The sequence below is a fragment of the Condylura cristata genome, unplaced genomic scaffold (genome assembly GCF_000260355.1).
Source record: "Condylura cristata isolate star-nosed mole 26May11 unplaced genomic scaffold, ConCri1.0 scaffold00026, whole genome shotgun sequence".
Classification (NCBI taxonomy): domain Eukaryota; kingdom Metazoa; phylum Chordata; class Mammalia; order Eulipotyphla; family Talpidae; genus Condylura; species Condylura cristata.
The window spans coordinates 5335942-5352349 of record NW_004567127.1 but is presented as its reverse complement, the minus strand read 5'-3'; the positions used below and the strand labels follow the sequence as shown (position 1 = coordinate 5352349).

General features: G+C 41.6%; 2 protein-coding genes across 2 annotated transcripts in view; one reads left to right on the top strand and one right to left on the bottom strand.

Annotated features, from left to right (window-relative positions):
- The first annotated feature begins 1656 nt into the window (after positions 1–1656).
- Positions 1657–2773, top strand: TSHB (thyroid stimulating hormone, beta). The gene is made up of 2 exons (XM_004689611.1): positions 1657–1818; positions 2519–2773. Exons 1-2 carry the CDS (start codon positions 1657–1659, stop codon positions 2771–2773), a joined length of 417 nt encoding a protein of 138 aa, XP_004689668.1.
- Positions 2774–6613: 3840 nt separating this feature from the next.
- Positions 6614–16408, bottom strand: part of TSPAN2 (tetraspanin 2) — a gene marked incomplete at its 5' end in the record, with an annotated part of 33030 nt that continues 23235 nt past the window's right edge. The window contains 5 exons of the mRNA XM_004689488.2: positions 6614–8976; positions 11285–11368; positions 13329–13400; positions 14505–14603; positions 16277–16351. Of these exons, the coding sequence (XP_004689545.1) occupies positions 8911–8976; positions 11285–11368; positions 13329–13400; positions 14505–14603; positions 16277–16351 (396 nt within the window). The remainder of the gene's footprint in view (positions 8977–11284; positions 11369–13328; positions 13401–14504; positions 14604–16276; positions 16352–16408) is intronic.

The window sequence follows — 16408 nt, the reverse complement described above, 5'->3', positions numbered from 1 at the left end:
TATTTTTGGAAATTACATGAATCTCTTCCTATAAACTGTCAACTCTTGAGGTCAAGGGCCACAGCTTATCCATTTTGTAGCTCTCAGTGCCTGGTTCAAATGCTCAAAAAATGTTTATCTAATATGCCTGCAGTTCTCATCCTAGGAATAGGAGATTTACTGGAATAACCATTAACCACCGACACTTGACATTTAAAATAGCCTGTTGAGTGTGGTTTTTCATTTTTTCTTATAGGCTGGTTGAAGGCAAACTTCTGATTAAGTGATATTAATATGTGAAGTGATATTCAATTAATGGAGGTCTTCATATGTGCAGTTTAAAAATGCTATTGGGACAGGTTTCAGAAAATGTTGATACACTTTTGATGATTAAAATAAAAAAATTTAATGACTTGTAATTTATTTAGTAGAAAAGCAAACAAATTTCTGTTGAAAGATAACAATACTATTCCATTAAGTCAGTATTTTCTGATAATGAAACTTGAGAGGGAAAAAATCCAGATATACCTAGCTATGCAATATTTGTAGTTGAAAAATCTTCTTAATCTTTGAGGTGATCAACTTACATCTAAAAGTCTGAAACTTGATTACCGTCTGAGTAGTACAACTAAAATAATTGTACTATAACATTATTCAGTACGTTATGATGTCCAATCAATATTCATGTAAACTATAAGGCAGGATCTGTTGACATACATGTTCTTTGTCTAAAGCACAGTGGATCCTTTGTTGTTTTCCACACAGCCAAAATTTAGTTCACTTTCCCGGCCAGCCCACAGTGGGTCTGTCTCCTTCGGTTGTATCACTTTATTGTGGCGATCGACATTTTTTGCTGCTATAGTTCTTTCAAGTCAACGAGTTTGATGCATCTTCTGAATAAAATAATTTTTTACTTCTCCCATCTATACTTCTTTCAATGTTACAGTCACACAATAAGAGTTGTGGGATTTCTAGATGTCTGGGTTAGCCTCTTAACACCAGGGATTATTTTGGGTAACCTTTCTGTGTTTTCTCTAGCTCCATCTTTTGACAGCTAATGAGTAGAATTATATGCAAGATGATTTGCATTAAGATGGTACTAAAGTTTGATTATAAATTTTCTTTGCCTTTTCTGACTTGAACTAGTTTGTTGGTATTTTAAGCGACTGCATCAAAGTTTTTTCAAAAAACACAGTTCTGGAAAAACCCTTGCTGAAATCTAATTGTTAATTCACTCCTTATAATCATGAGTCAGTAATTGGATTGTTTCCATGAATAAATTGTTTTGTTCTTAGTTGACATGTATGTTTCTTTCACCTTTCTGTTGTGGTAATTCAGCTTACTATTTCACTGGCCAGTAGAATTAAGTAGCACTTGCAAGCAAGGACCTTTACTAGGCTCCTTACTCATAATGTGGAATATGTGGGTAATAGACACATCTAAGTGTGGATGGAAAGGGACCGAGAATATTAACTATGTGAAAACACCTTATATGGGACCTAGGACAAAACAGACCATCAACAAAAGGTAGCTGTTATTATTGTTTGTACACCTATATACATATAAATTATACACACATGTGTCTTTATTACATACACACGTTAAAATGTTTTAGCCCCTTCTGAATATCCTAAAGGACACATATAATATATTCTTTAATTTTGTCTTTGATTTAGCATGACAGCTATTTTCCTGATGTCCGTGCTTCTTGGCCTTGTCTGTGGGCAAGTGATGTCTTTCTGCATTCCAACTGAGTATGTGATGCACGTTGAGAGGCAGGAGTGTGCTTCCTGTCTGAGCATCAATACCACCATCTGCGCTGGGTATTGCATGACACGGGTATGTAGTTCGCCTCACCTACTTCAGTTGCAAGTTGGATAAGGAATGAACCCAGACTCAGTTCATTCCTATCCAGAAAGGAAGTGAGGTGAATCACAGCTTCATGTTCCAACTCCCGTGGTTATTGTCTCCGTAGAGGTAGAACACTCAGGTTACAATGCTACTGCACAGGGTACAGGTAAATTTATAATAGTTTACATCCAAATTTATTTTAACATAAGAGAGGGGGTCAACTTCATTTTTGTGGGACTCAGAGTAGATATATTAAGTTGGTATTGGGGAATGAGGCTAAAGAATCTCCTCTTAGTCCTTTCTGTGACAAAGGACTATATGTGAGTTTTTAAAACTTTTTAAAAAGATTTATTTATTTATGCACACAGAACTGGGATACAGGCGAGAGGTGCAGGGTGTGAGAGGACTCACCAGAGACAGAGTGGGAAGCAGAACAGGCAGATCAACAAAGTACACTGCTGAGGGGAGCAGCGGGCAGGTCAGGAGAGGTCTGCCACGCCACGTGGATCACCTACGGGCCAGGGATCCGGGGATCGAACTTGCACTGAAGTGGCTACTGTTCACTTGCAGTGCTGCGCTTTAACCCGTTGCACTACCAGGGAGGGCCTTTTTTTTTTTTTTTTTTAAATCATTTTCTGTATGTGTCCTAAAGTTCTATCACATGTTCATTTTTCTGTTTTGTCCTCAGGATATCAACGGCAAGCTGTTTCTTCCCAAATATGCTCTGTCCCAGGATGTTTGTACATATAGAGATTTCATGTACAAGACTGTAGAAATACCTGGGTGTCCACACCATGTTCCCCCTTATTTCTCCTACCCTGTAGCTGTGAGCTGTAAGTGTGGCAAGTGTAATACTGACTATAGTGATTGTATTCACGAGGCCATCAAGACAAACTACTGTACCAAGCCTCAGAAGTCCTACATGGTGGAATTCTCTATCTAATGTCAATAGCAATGTAATCTGTGATTTGGCTAAATGTTCTTATCTGGAATAAAGCTAATAAAATGTCAGTATATTTCAGAAAATCCGTGTGCATTTGAGTATTCTTATCCTTACCCACACTTATGTATGCATTAGAGAACTTCCAAGCTTTATAGGAGAAGTGAGTGAAAGAGTATTTTTAAACTCATATGAAGGATAGTTTCCACATGATAGGGGAGTGCAGGTAAATCAGAGAACAGGGACATAGGACACTAACAAAAGCCAGATGACCGCGAAGTTTGTCTTGATCTAGAAAATGAATCTGGAAATGCCAGAGTTATAGGGAAAGTATAACATGATCAAAAGCTGAAGAACAACTGGCATCAGGGTTCAGGAGACATCTCCCCTGTCCAGGACTGGACGCAGGACTGGAGTGGGGTGGAGAGTAAGGGATATGTGAAAGCTGCAAGACTTTGAGTCCTGCCACTCAAATGCACAGGATGAACCTTCAGCAAGACTCACAGTATATGAACTATTTAATTTAATTACTCTGGTGGGCCAACCGATTTATGAAAATTATATTCTAAAAGCCTTGAAAAGAGGCCACGATCATCTTACATGCGGAAGTCTAAATCCTGTGATAAGTCCTTCAAGTAATAGGATATAGGAGATGCTTTCCAGCATTTATACCATCAGCAACTTGTGCTGCTTTGCCTTTTCATGTCATGACAAACTAGTACAATCATGAAAGGCTTCAGGGGCAGGGTGGGAGTGCTAGGGGGTTTAATAGAGTAGGATCATCTTAAATTCTTATCTAAACCTTTATCAATATTGAAACACCATTTTTTGGGTAGTGTGCTTGGTAAGCTGTTGTTTTTCTCTTCCTTAGGTACTCTTTCATTAGAATTTGGTTTCAACAGAGGCATGAAGTGAGAGTACCCTTGCACCCTGCAGAATTCACCTAAAATAAGATGATTTATCCTGTATTTTCTATCTCTCTTCCCTCTCTATTGCAGCTATTGGTGAAAATCAGTTGTCATCAGGGTCAGCTGGCTTTGCTGCATGGCACAGCTACTGAGATGGCATTCAGCTGGTATCTTGTCAACGCTTGTGTAATGGTAGTGCCTGGGGGGGATGGGAAGTGGTGGAGCAGGATTAGCAGCAAGTGTGTGCCCTCCCAGGGGAGAGGAGACAGCTATACCTTTATAAACAAAGTCAGGAATTCTCATTTTCTTTCTAGCACCTGAAACTGATAGTAACATTGTGATTTGTGATCTCATATCTTTTAATAATATGGACACTGAAAGCTGTTGGATTAAAACATCCTCTCTGAAAACTGTTTTCCATGTATAGATCTTTGATTGAGTAAAATGTTTAAATTCCAGTCCTCACTGGCACTGATCACATGACTTACACAGAATCTGAAATGACACACAGTTCCAAAGACTGGAACTGTGGAAAGGCTGAGAGACGTTTGGAGTCCTCTCATGAACTGACCAACTCTGAAATGGGCTTCTTTAACCTGTAGGGAGGAAGCCAGGTCTAGATATGGGTGTGGTGGGCCTGTCCTACCAGAGGCCACAGAACCCTGGGTGGGGGTACCAGAGACAACTTGTTTACTCCCACAGCAGGCAGGACATTTAGGATAGAAGCATATAGAAGTGAGAGTAACCTATTCTTGAAAGTAAACTTGTGCAAAACGAAGAATCCTTGGAAGAGAGCTTTGGGAATTGTATGATCAAAAATCTATTTCGGTTGTGTCCAGAAACTTGGGTATATGAAATGTTGCTTTGGAGGATCTTGGTACTTTGGGAGCCTTTAAGAGAAAGGCTGAATAGAGAGCTTAAAATGGGGAGGTGAAGAATTATTGCTTCTGTAATAAGAGAAAGATGGAATTTAAAGTAGTGTTAACATTCAACCCGAAGTTTAAAGGAGACAGCCCTTGGCAGAGGAAACTTGAGACTCAGTGCTAAAAAAAGGATTTCTAGTGTATTGGTTTTAAGAACTTGTCACTCTAACCTTTGCCCTCCAATCATTGTTCATACTGAAACTAAGCGTTCTTTGAAAAGTTCAAATTATAATTTGTAATTTTCTTAAAATTTGCTCAAAGCTCTCTGAACAGAGATAAGATGCCTTAGTATAGTTACTAGGTCCTTTATCTCTTGGATTCTCAACACCTCTTTATATGTTTTCATGCTTTCTTTTTCGAGTCTTCTTGCATGTATTGAGTGGTATCACTTGCGAAACAACCTCTCTCTCTCTTCTTTACCATTACTTTTGTTTGGATAATTTGTATAGGTTCTTCAAGACTCAGTTTAGAGAACTTAAAATTCTCCTGTGGCCGTTCCCCTCCTCCCCCACATGGACTGGGTCCACTCTGGCTTAACGATAATCACTGAAATTAGTTTAAAGTTCCTTGGGGGAAGAGACCTGTCTTTTATCATCTTAACATATCAGTATTCTTAAAAAGATTTTAACAAGTGTACAAAATAAAGGCCCAAACAAAGTGAAGCTACAGTTCTTATTTGGAGTGTTTGTCGGGAGGAAAGTATAGGCACTTGGCTGTGGCGACTGATAGCAAGTCCGTGAACTAAAACAGAACTGGAAATATATGGAAAATTCTCATTGACAAGTGAATGTGCTCCAGTAGGTACTTGGGATCATGTGGAAGTCTCCTTAGTTATGCTTGATTTATAATGTTTGATTTATAATTCACAAAACTCCTTATCAACTCATTATAACAATTGCGCATATTCATTAGTTGCTAGGTGTGTTAAACACTTTGTTGGTTACTTAATTTCAATTTATTCTACTTAATATAAGTAAAAGCATCACAGATAATACAGAGGGAAAAAATCAAATACCTAAGCTTTGGAAGGGTTTCTGGCATATTAAAAAGTTTATAAAATCAGTATAGATTTTTGTTTTGTGGTATTCAGGATATATTCTTCTATCTTTCATGCTTCCCTTGTTCTCAGGAGGTAATGGATTCCAGAATAGTGAATTCCTGGAATGTGTTTAGCCTATCTGTCATAGTGAGGAAGTCAACAATGATAAACAACATTTTGCTTTGTAGTAGCCTTTTTCACCTTTCAAAGGATACCTACACATAAGACCTTACAGGTATGCTTTATGGAAAAAAATAGTAAAGAATGTTGAAGGAGAGTAGAAACTTTTGTCTCAAAATCTTTAAACAAAAATTTGACTTTGATGAGTACCCACTAAGATGACATAGTTAATTGACTAGTGTCAAGGGCCCAAGAGTGTTCCCAGGGGTAGGGAAATGACATTGCTGAAATTTAGAAACCAGCAGTCAAAAGGGGTCTATCAAGGCAGTGAACTAGGAAAGTTGGGGTATGCCTCCTGAATTCCCAATGGCTAGTATTGTGGTCATGGAACTCATGTTTTAACCATGACATGGCGGCGTCTCTTCTTTTAATTTTTGATAGGCTTACTCGATAAAGGAAAGTAGATTCTTTCCTTTACTGCTGTTGAGGGAAGTTCTGTGAGCCTCATTCTTTCTGAGCCAAACCGTTTAACTTTGCTCACAGGGGAGAGACACCATCATTGCTGCCTGCGTGGAGGACTCACTGGAATGGGTGGCGTGCAGCTTTACAGAAGCAACGGGGGCTCTTCAGGGGAGCACAGGTATGATGCGAGGGAAGAATGGTGGCTGAAGTGTAGCTATATGCAGTGAAAGTCTTTGGGGTGCTGCTTTTACATTTCAGTTTCCAGTTGAAACCCTGTGGAAGGGTTACCACTTTTTTTCACCACATTGTTTGAGTTGATTGCTAAATTAGACATTTAGATCAGCTGTGTGAAGTGCATATAAAGATACACACGATTTTAAGAGAAACCAAACAAACAATTCTAGTACACAGAAAATTTAATTTGAAATAACTTAAAATATTTCTTCATTAAAAAGCCTTGCTTCAGTGCCTTGGCACGAGATACTTAAGGAAAGGTTTGGGTCTGATTTCAAATTAGTTCAGGAAAACAGACAAAACCGAAAGTTTTTTCATAAGCATGGTTGAGTGTGTACACACACACACGTATACATATATTCAAGTCATATATGTGTATATATTCAAGATTATAGAATCAAGATAAATAGGAATTCAAGATATATATAGAGTCAAGCTATACATAAAGCTACCCTTGTTCAGAGGTAGAATCCTCTAATTTTACTCATGGCACGTATTTTGAAGGAATTACTCCCTAAAAGAGCATATAAATCATAATAGAACAGGTCTCTACTCTTCCACTTTTAGCTAGTGTAGTCTTCTTTAAGGTTGTTCATTCAGATACAGAATGAAATCCACTTTTGTTGAATCAGATACGATTCAGTGCTAGAAGGAACCTGAGTACATACTTGGGCCTGTGTCCTTTTTCTGGGTAGACAGAAGAACTAAAGCCCCGAGAGACATGGTTTATCTGTTCTCTGCTTAAAAGATTCTATTTCTTAGTTACTGGGGTATAACATCTATTTCATAGAGAGACTTTCTTAAAATAATCTTTAGCTATAGACAGTGATCTATCCATACAAATAAATTTTAGCCTGCTTCTCATCTGACTTTTCTTCTAGAAAATCGTCCTCCAAAGTTAGTAGCAGTAGCAGTACAATAGAGAGAGAAATGTGGTTTCTTGGGGAGTGAGACTACCACAAATGGTTGTCTTTTCAGAAAAATGTTTGATCAGAATGCAAACTTAGTTTAGCACACACCCAAAGACCTGTGTTCTTGTAGTTGTGCAAATTCACATTGGGGTTTCTAAAGCCCCACATACTTTCACTTTTGTGTGGTCTTTTAATAAAAGAAAATACTTTACTAGATGTACTACAAGATTATTAAAAATTAGACAAATAAGTCATTCTAGAACCTAAATTGAGATTTCATACTGCATTGAAACATCAAGACTATAAAGAGCATGAGAATTTTATTTTTATAGGGAACGTGCACAGAAAGAACACATTTCTACTGTGGGAGTGTGTATTTTTATTTTCTTAGCTTGTCTTTGTAGTGCGCACACAACCAGAAGATGCTTTTCTCTATTTTGGGTTAGCCAAGGAAGCTCGTGAGAAAATATTTGAATTATGAAGGATTTTGCTTTACTCATTTTAAAGGTAAAAAATATAGTTCCTAATCTATGAGGAAGATTCTCTATGTGAATAAATAGCAAAAAACTAGGATCATTTTAAAACTCAAATTATGAGGTATTTCAAAGATAAAGTGCCAGTAAAAATTCTCTTTCCCCACAATTTGTCACTGGCAGATCTCTTGCTTAGTCTTTCTATCCATATAGTCGGAGAAACAGAAAGGTGGAGATAAAAGCCCTTTGGAGGATGTTAAGGATTGCAGTAGTTCACAGCAGTCAGATAAGGAAAGTAATAAATATTTAAATGTCTTTCTATATGAACAAAAATACTTCTTTACAAAGTCGTTAAAAGATTTTTTTTTTAGTCCTAAAAGCTCTCACTTTGATAGGGTACATGATTGTCTGTGTGACCACTCTTTCCAGAGGGAGGTTTTTCGTTTTTAAGTACAGGAAAGTAAGATTTATTCAAATTAGATTTTCCATGCTACATTTAGTTCTACAGATGTGTTTAGTTCTAAAACTAGTTTACTGTATTCTAAGGAGAGTATGTATATAAAAAAAGATCTCAGGAAACCCTTGAACGCAACACAGACAGACAGTTTTAACACTGCACCATGATTTCTCAATTCCTGTAGCTTATTGCTCCTGTTTCCTAAACATCCCTAGTTTTATGTTTTCTTCTATGACTAGAGTTCAAGAAACTAACCCACTATCATTTTTTCAGAATAACCAAGTTTTTAAAGTCTATCAAAGTTTTGTTTTTTTCTTTTATCTTTTTCTGAGGGTTAAATAGAAGAACCAGGAATTCCCTGTGAACAGGTCTCTATGTCTAATGCATGTCCTGGAAACACTCAGCTCACACATGAATATGCTCCCAGTCACCACGCACAGGCAGTCACTCCAAGGGGAACTAGAAACAAGGCAAACATACATGTGCAAATGTACAGTTAACAGCAAAGCATTCTAGAGCGTGCTGTCCTTTGACTATCCAAAACAAGCCAGGAGAAAGCTCCTGGGGCATTTGTATGAGAGTTCAAGACTGCAGTTTCCTTGTAGAAGTTGCTTTATATTACATCTCGTGAGTTTCGTATAGCGCAGCAAAGGACCATACTGAATATCATGCCAAAGATCTGAAATGGAAGGAACCACTCATCAATGACTTTCACGTGGTAAAAACTGATAACAAGGTTAGTGAGCTGCCTGGGCGTCTGATTAAAGTTAGTAACTAATTATAAGCAATTGCTGGTTATACATGCTATTTAACTATGGCTACTCATTAAAAGCTTCTGTATAAACTGCTTAAAATACATTTCTATTTTATTATTGTTAAAAAAATAACAAGAACCTGCATAAGAAAAGGGTTCTTTTTCTAGTATATAAAATAGCAGAATAATTCTTAATAATTATAAAAGACTGATCACCACTGGCTTTGGAATTTTATGCTTCAGGTTAATCTCAGATCTTTTGTATATTTATTCTGAAAAAAAAAGTGTTCAAAATCACTGTGGTCTAAATATGCTTGAGGTTTACATAGTTTTCCATCTGTAGAAAAGCCATAAATTTTGTGTGATCACACAAAAAAGTGGGATCACATACTAAATGTGGGACCTCGCTTCATCCCTGATCTATTTTTAAGTGAAAATGATGCTTCACTATTTAACTCGATGGTTTACCAGTGTTTTCTCTAGGGTGCTATCGATGTCTTCTCCTCTTTGGTGCTTCTTTGAGAATTCAAATACTTGGTAAAATCAGCAGCTACTTTTATGGCTGACTAGAAGGACGCCAAGAGACCCTCTTGTTCTCAGTTTTCCTCTGGCAGTTTCACAGACACTGTGGAATGCTATCTGGGGTGCAGCATCTCAGGGTTTGCTTGCAGAAGTTCTCCCCCCAGCCCCATTCCAAACAGACCAGGATCTATAAATACTAAATGCAAACAGCATGAATTATGTGCTGTTTTGGAAGGGAAGGGGGAGACTGAAGTGAAGGAATGGCAGAAGCAGGGCTCTAAGCTCTGGGCTCCAGCACGCACTGTGTGGCTGGGAGACACGAGCTGGCATCTGGTTAGCATTGCAATGCTGACCTTGTGAAGAAAAGCTTTTAAAAAGAACTCCTGGGGTGCTGATTGATGGGGAGGGCCACTGGTCCTCACGGTTTGGCAGGTGGCATGCAACCCTACTTCTACCCGGTTGGGCACTCTGAAACCCTCCCCTCCCGCCTCTCCTCCTCACCCCAAGAAACTTTCAGCTCATCCTGCAGTCAGGGGTCATGACCTCTAGACTGTTCACCCATTGAGACCAGAATTGTTAGGAGGGTCTGTTCGGCATCTCCATTATGCAGAACTTTAGGAAATCTTCCACCTGTCCTGGGGAGTGGGGAGGGCCTGGGGATGTTCCTGCAAAGGGGAGTCCCAGCATAGTACTTTCACCCACAGCCCCACCCCTGTGCCCTAAACACAGAAAAGAAGAAAACTACCAATTCCTAGATTACCTCAAAACCCTCCTCGTCCCATACTTTATAGAGAGGGTTAGAGAGCAAGTTATCACCACTCAGCCTGTGGCCAATGGAAAGCACGTCTCACTGGCCTCTCTGACCCTGCAGGGGGGTCCTTCTACTCCTCCCGGCTCCCCTCTGCTTTGAAGTGCCCACCGTCTCGAAAGGGCACACAGAGACCTCCGTGATGTGAACCCTCGCACCTTCCAGCGTCAGCACTTGCTCCTCCTACCACACCGTGGCGCTCCGGCCAGTGCTGCACACTGCTCATCTTTCAGACGTTAGAGCACGGGCCACCTGGATGCACTGCTGCCACCGCAGCCTCTTCTCTTCGCTTAGATTCTGGATGCGGGGTACCCTGACTGTGCAGAGCTAGCATTTACTGAGTGTTAGGACCCAGACACCTTCTGTGGATTATTTCCTAATAATACTTCATATGTATCATCTCACTTAATCTTCGTAACAGTTTTTTGAGGTTGGAACACAAAAGTCCCCACTTCACAGATGAGGGGACTGAGGCACAGAGATGGTGAGAAGCTCTCCTCAGAGAGTTGGATGGAGACAGGGGGAGGCTGGTCTCCTACTGTTAATCTTTACACTGTGCTGCCTTCTCAAATCACAGGTGAGAGGAGGGCAACCTGTGATGAGGAGCACGGATAGAAACTGCCTGCTAGAGTAAGCTTGATTGCTTTAAAAGGCTTGCCATTTCAATAATGAACTCAAGGATATAGTTGGGTTGAAGTTGAAATCTGCATCAATTTAGAGAACTAAGTATGATGTATCTAATTAGCTTTGTTCTTAGGAAACGTCTGTCTACAAAGGTCTTGGTCTTTTATGGGAAATTCTGCCTTTCCTAAGATGTTGCCAAATCACACTTGAAGTGAAATAAGATGCAAAGGTTCAAAGGTTCTTCGGGGGTAGAAAAGGTAAACTCTAGAACTTTCTCACCGTGAGACCGGCAATTCCAATACCAACAATTCCAATGAGTTGGAGCTTTACACTGATAATGGTCTCAATTTCATCAATGCAATTCTGTTTCAGAAAAAAAAAAAGAGTAGGAATAACAACTGTCAGTATGTGTGAATCATCACGCTGTCCAATTCTTCCTTTCCTACACATCATTCTGTGCATGTTAATCCATGCCAGCTTCTGCCCATATTTAAACCATTCCTCTCAGGATAGCATCATCCTGACAATTTTAAAGCAAAAATGTAGTTTTGGAGAAAAAACAATCCTTTCCTTCTGCGTGGAATATTCTCAGTTAGGGCAATGGTTGCTTCAGAGACCTGAAACTTGACTGAAGGAAACTCTTCTAGGACCTGTGGCATTTAAAAATTTGGAGTCTCTTTTTTGTTGAAAATTTGAAAACAAGTAAAATATCCCTAAGTTAATAGCCCCTTGCATAATTTATACTTTAAAAGACGTTCTATAGACTTGGTCCACTTTATTCTACAAGGTGGACATTACCTAGGAAGACACTTAAAAGTTTAAGTTAAACAAAGGAACCCAAGTTTTGGGAGGGAGAGGGCAAATCTCTGCCTCATGATCGGAATGGGGGTCACAGTCCTTTCATCTGTGCCTCACTGTGACCTGTGCAAGGGGGGCCCAAAGCAGCTGCAAGGGGGTGTGGGTGAGCTGGACAAGGAGCAGAGTGTATGGCTTGTGTTCATGTGTTGTTTCTGTTCAGCACAGAGGTGTGCTGCCAGCTGAGTCTGTCCTTTACTAGACACTGGCCAGTTCCCTTTGATCCCCTCATAAACTATATGAAAGCTTTACTGCTCACTTTCATTCATCACTCATTCATTCAACAAACATTTTGGGCAAGTTTACCTTGCTTCAGTCACTGAAATAGCATGGTGGATATGGCTGATAAAAAGACAAGATTCATCTGCCTTCAGGGAACTCACAATTCAGAGAAGGACAGAGATCCGCACAAAAAAGTAATCACAAAGCATTCTGGTAAGTTTGATAACCACTGTTCTAGATGGCGGTTCCCTTTGAGAAGTGGGGGTAAGCCTAAGAACTTCTTCCAGCCTTCCTCACCTCCAGAAACCTCACGCTCCAATCATTCTGTGCCGAGCACTGTGGGGGGCCCTGAGCTTAGTGGGAGGAGGCAGGCAGCACAGCCACTCTCTGTTGAAACTGAGCCTCTTCCGGTCTGGGGTGCCCTCCCCTTCATCCCCTCAGGACCCCCGTGCTGTCAGGGGCCCTGACCAGCAGCCAGTCTTCCATGTCTAGTGACATCCCTAGCCTCAGGTAACACTGCCCTCGCGCCCTTTCATCCCAAGCAACAAAGGCCCCTGAGCAGACAGCCCTCCTCTAGGTCGACCCAAGTCCTTTCTTTCAAGTCATTTACTTTGTGAGAAACCACCCAAACCTGTCTTGGCTGTACTAAGTGACAAAAGGAATGTGCACTTAGTATTGAAATTTGGAAAAAAAGATGCTAAAAAAAACATAAGAAACATTTGTATTTCCACCACTGAAGAGAATCACAACACGGCAGGTACATTTTTACACACAAACACTCACACTCCTCCTTACTTTATATATAATCGTGCGCTTTTGTAACTGGATGTTAAAACCTCGAAAAGATTTTTCTTTTCTAAAAATTCTTTGAAATTGTGAATTGTGAACATTTTTCCCTATGTATCTGCACAATTATTGAGACAGCCCCACCGGTTACATAGAGATGACCTAGCCACTGTTCCTGTCCCTGTAGCACTGCCGTGAACAACACTGCACATCATCTCTGGCCACAGCTCGGATTCCTTCTCCCTCAAATAAATTTGAGAGGAGACATGTGCGCAACCACACACATGAACGTAGTCACACTACCCTCTAAACATTCGTACCAATTTCTCTGGGAACACTCATGTGACATCATTTTTGCTAACACCGTATAACTGTCATGAAGAAAAAACATGGCCAATGTCACAGCTCAACAATGGCATGGACAGCTTGCATGTGGAAGCAGGGCCCTGGAGAGGCTTACCTTGTGTCCTGGCAGCTCCTGTGGGCAAGTGGGCTGGACCCGGTCAGAGCTCTCCTTCCCACAGCACTGAAACTGGAAAGTCAGAACAGAGCTCTCAGGACACGGGCTGAAAGGCAGCGGCTACAAGTCTGGGTGTGGGGGTCAGGGCTGGGGTGCAGAGGCGGAAGTTACGAGGCCCAGTCACCACGACACAAGCCATGTCTGGAGAGAGGGCAAAGGAGCACATAACTGTGCCAGCAAAACAAGAAACGACCTCTCGAAGGCTGTCTGAGTTGTGTGATGGGAGTGACTCAAGGCAACCCAAACTAGGCGCGAAGCTAACGGACTGTGTCTGTGTAAGTGCTGCTTCTCAGACAGGGCTGGGCCTTTGCAGTCTTTCTCGCAGATCAGGAGTCATTTAACCTGCTGAGCAGCTGAAGTTTTTATGAGCTTCAGGACTGGCTGATTATTAACCAGGGACAGTCCGGGATAGCGAGAAGTGGCTACAATAAACCCCAGGAGCTGAAGGCCACAGGTTGGAGAAAGGCAGTCTGCAAGTCGCAGACAAAGGCCCTTTGTGTTGCCTGGTGTCCTTGGGGCAGCCGAGAGGAGCAGGAGAGCTTGGCACCTGCAGGGCCTCCCTGTGACAGGTAGGCCTGGCTACCTGGCTAACTCCATGTCACAGTGGTTAAGGAAGCAGGAGGGCTTTGCCTGGCCCATCAGATCCCCAGCCTCGTATACTGTGGTGACTATGGGGTGTGGCCCGTATCCCCACAGTAGCGGGTGTGTGGCTGCTCACAGCACCTTTTCTCCTCAGAGAGGCGGAAAAGCGCTCAAGGTCACAAGTGCCCAGCGTCAGAGCGGCTGCAGAGGAGCTTCTCTGGCTGGGAGGAGGGTTTCTGTGACACTCTGAGCCACCACTGAGAGCCCACGTGTGCCCAGTGGCTTTCTCTGGGTTCTGGTAGTGCTTTTTGGCCTTTTCCGGCTCCGTCCTGGACTCCTCTCGTGACCTCTTTGGGTCAGCCCCTTTCTCTTCCAGACCCCACATGTAAGTAAACTCTGGCTGTCCTGCTGCTTGGCCTCACTGACTTTATTTTTATTTTACTGACTTTATTTTTATTTTTGCTCCAGGTGACAGAGAACCTGACCCGTGCAGATCTTTAGAAGGAATTTTAAGAAAGCCGTAAAGGTACTTACTGTTGAGTGGAAGGTAATGAGCGTCCCATTCCCCTTCCCCCTGTCTTTAAGGTAATCATTATAAGCCTCTTCGTACATGGTCTGAACATGTCGGATAGCCTGAAAAACACCAGGAAAACTGAGAGGACAGTGGGTGGAAGTTCCAATGTTCTTTTTTCATCAAGGATGATCCCCTCTTTTGTTCCCTTACAAAAATAGAGCCTTTCCAGATGTTTATCTGTATTTTAAGATAATTCTGCACACATGGAATAGAGCATAGATTCTGGAGCTTCTAAGATGCTTTGAGTGATGAAAGGAGATTTGAGATTAGTTTCTATGGACTAGAAAGATTCCTTAGCATGGAGGCTCTCAAATCTGAATGGATGTCCGCACCCACAGGAACTCAGATTCCTGGCCCCTCCTCCACCACAGAGCCAGGGTAGGGGCCTCTGCAGTCGTTTTTTTTTTTTAAGATTATTTATTCATCCAGCCAGAGAGGTGCAGAGGCAGTGAGAGGCTTCACCAAAGACAGAGTGAGGAGCACAATAGGCAGATCAATGAAGCACACTATTGAGGGGAGCAGCGGGCGGGTCAGGAGAGGTCTGCTGTGCCATGTGGGTCACCTCCAGGGCTGGGATCGAACTCATATTGAAGTGGCTGCAGCGAGCTTGCAGTGCTGGGTCCTAACCCGCTGTGCCATCAGGGAGGGCCTGACCTCGGCATTCTTGATGCTCTGTGATTGAAGAAACGCAAGTCTTCTCGTGACATGGCTTAAAAGGTGTCCATCAGCAAGGACAATAGTTTCTGCTTTCAAATATTTCAAAAAGAGATTGCTTTTTCTAGTATCAAGACTAATCCAAATCCACAGAGCTCTCCAAAGGTCTTAAGATTCAATTCTTCTAACCTATAGATATAGCCAGTTACTTTAGAAAAATTCCAAACAAGGTAAGATTTAATTACTCTACATGTCTCCCATTTTTAAAATTTAAAATAAGCTCCTAAACCCAGTGTCAATGGCATATGAATTTATGTGAAGGACAGGAAACTTAGATTCCATTCTTCCTCCTTTTCCTTTCCACCCATCTTTCCCGCAGTGTCTGAACCTGCTAGAAAGGCCCCTTCCTCTGTGTGTTCTCATGACCTCTGCGGACACCCGCAGGTGGGGCATACACCCACATCAGCTGCTGTGCAGGTGCACAGGCCAAGCCAAGGATGGGTGACAGTGTATGCTCCCCAACCCTGGCGAATTCTGCAATCTAAGCCCCACCTCGTCTCCAGTGGCATAATCCTAGAGACCTTTTTAGAGCTACTGATCTGCCTTTACGACAGAAATGAAAGCCGTGATCTATGTCCCCCAAAAAATATACTCACATGTGTGTGGATACACATTCACTGGTGTGTTCAATTTGTGCAATATGTCTGGGTTAAAAAGTTCTGCACAGGGCCCTTCCTGGTGGTGCAGCACTAAGAAGCTAAAGCCACTGCAGCATGAGTTTGATCCCTGCCCTGGAGCTGACCCACATGGCGCGGCAGACCTCTCCTGACCCGCCCGCTGCTCCCCTCAGTACTCAGTAGTGTACTTCGTCATTCAGCCTGTTCTGCTCCCCGCTCTGTCTCTGGTGAATCCTCTCACCGCCCCTGCACCTCTGACCTGTACCCCAGTTCTGAATGCATAAAAAAAAAAGTTCTGCAAGCTGATACTTGTGGGGTTATCTGGCTCTCCAACATCAATAATATCCTTTGCCCTACTGAGAACACTTGAATCATCATAAAATATTGTAATTTTTACTTACTACACCCTTGCCTATAAAAGCAAATACTCCAGTAGTTACTTCAGCTGCAAATATCACCAGTAGGCAAGTGAAAAACTGTGGAGGAGAAAAAATAGTAACTTATTCATTCAATACCTTTCAAATTTATCTAGT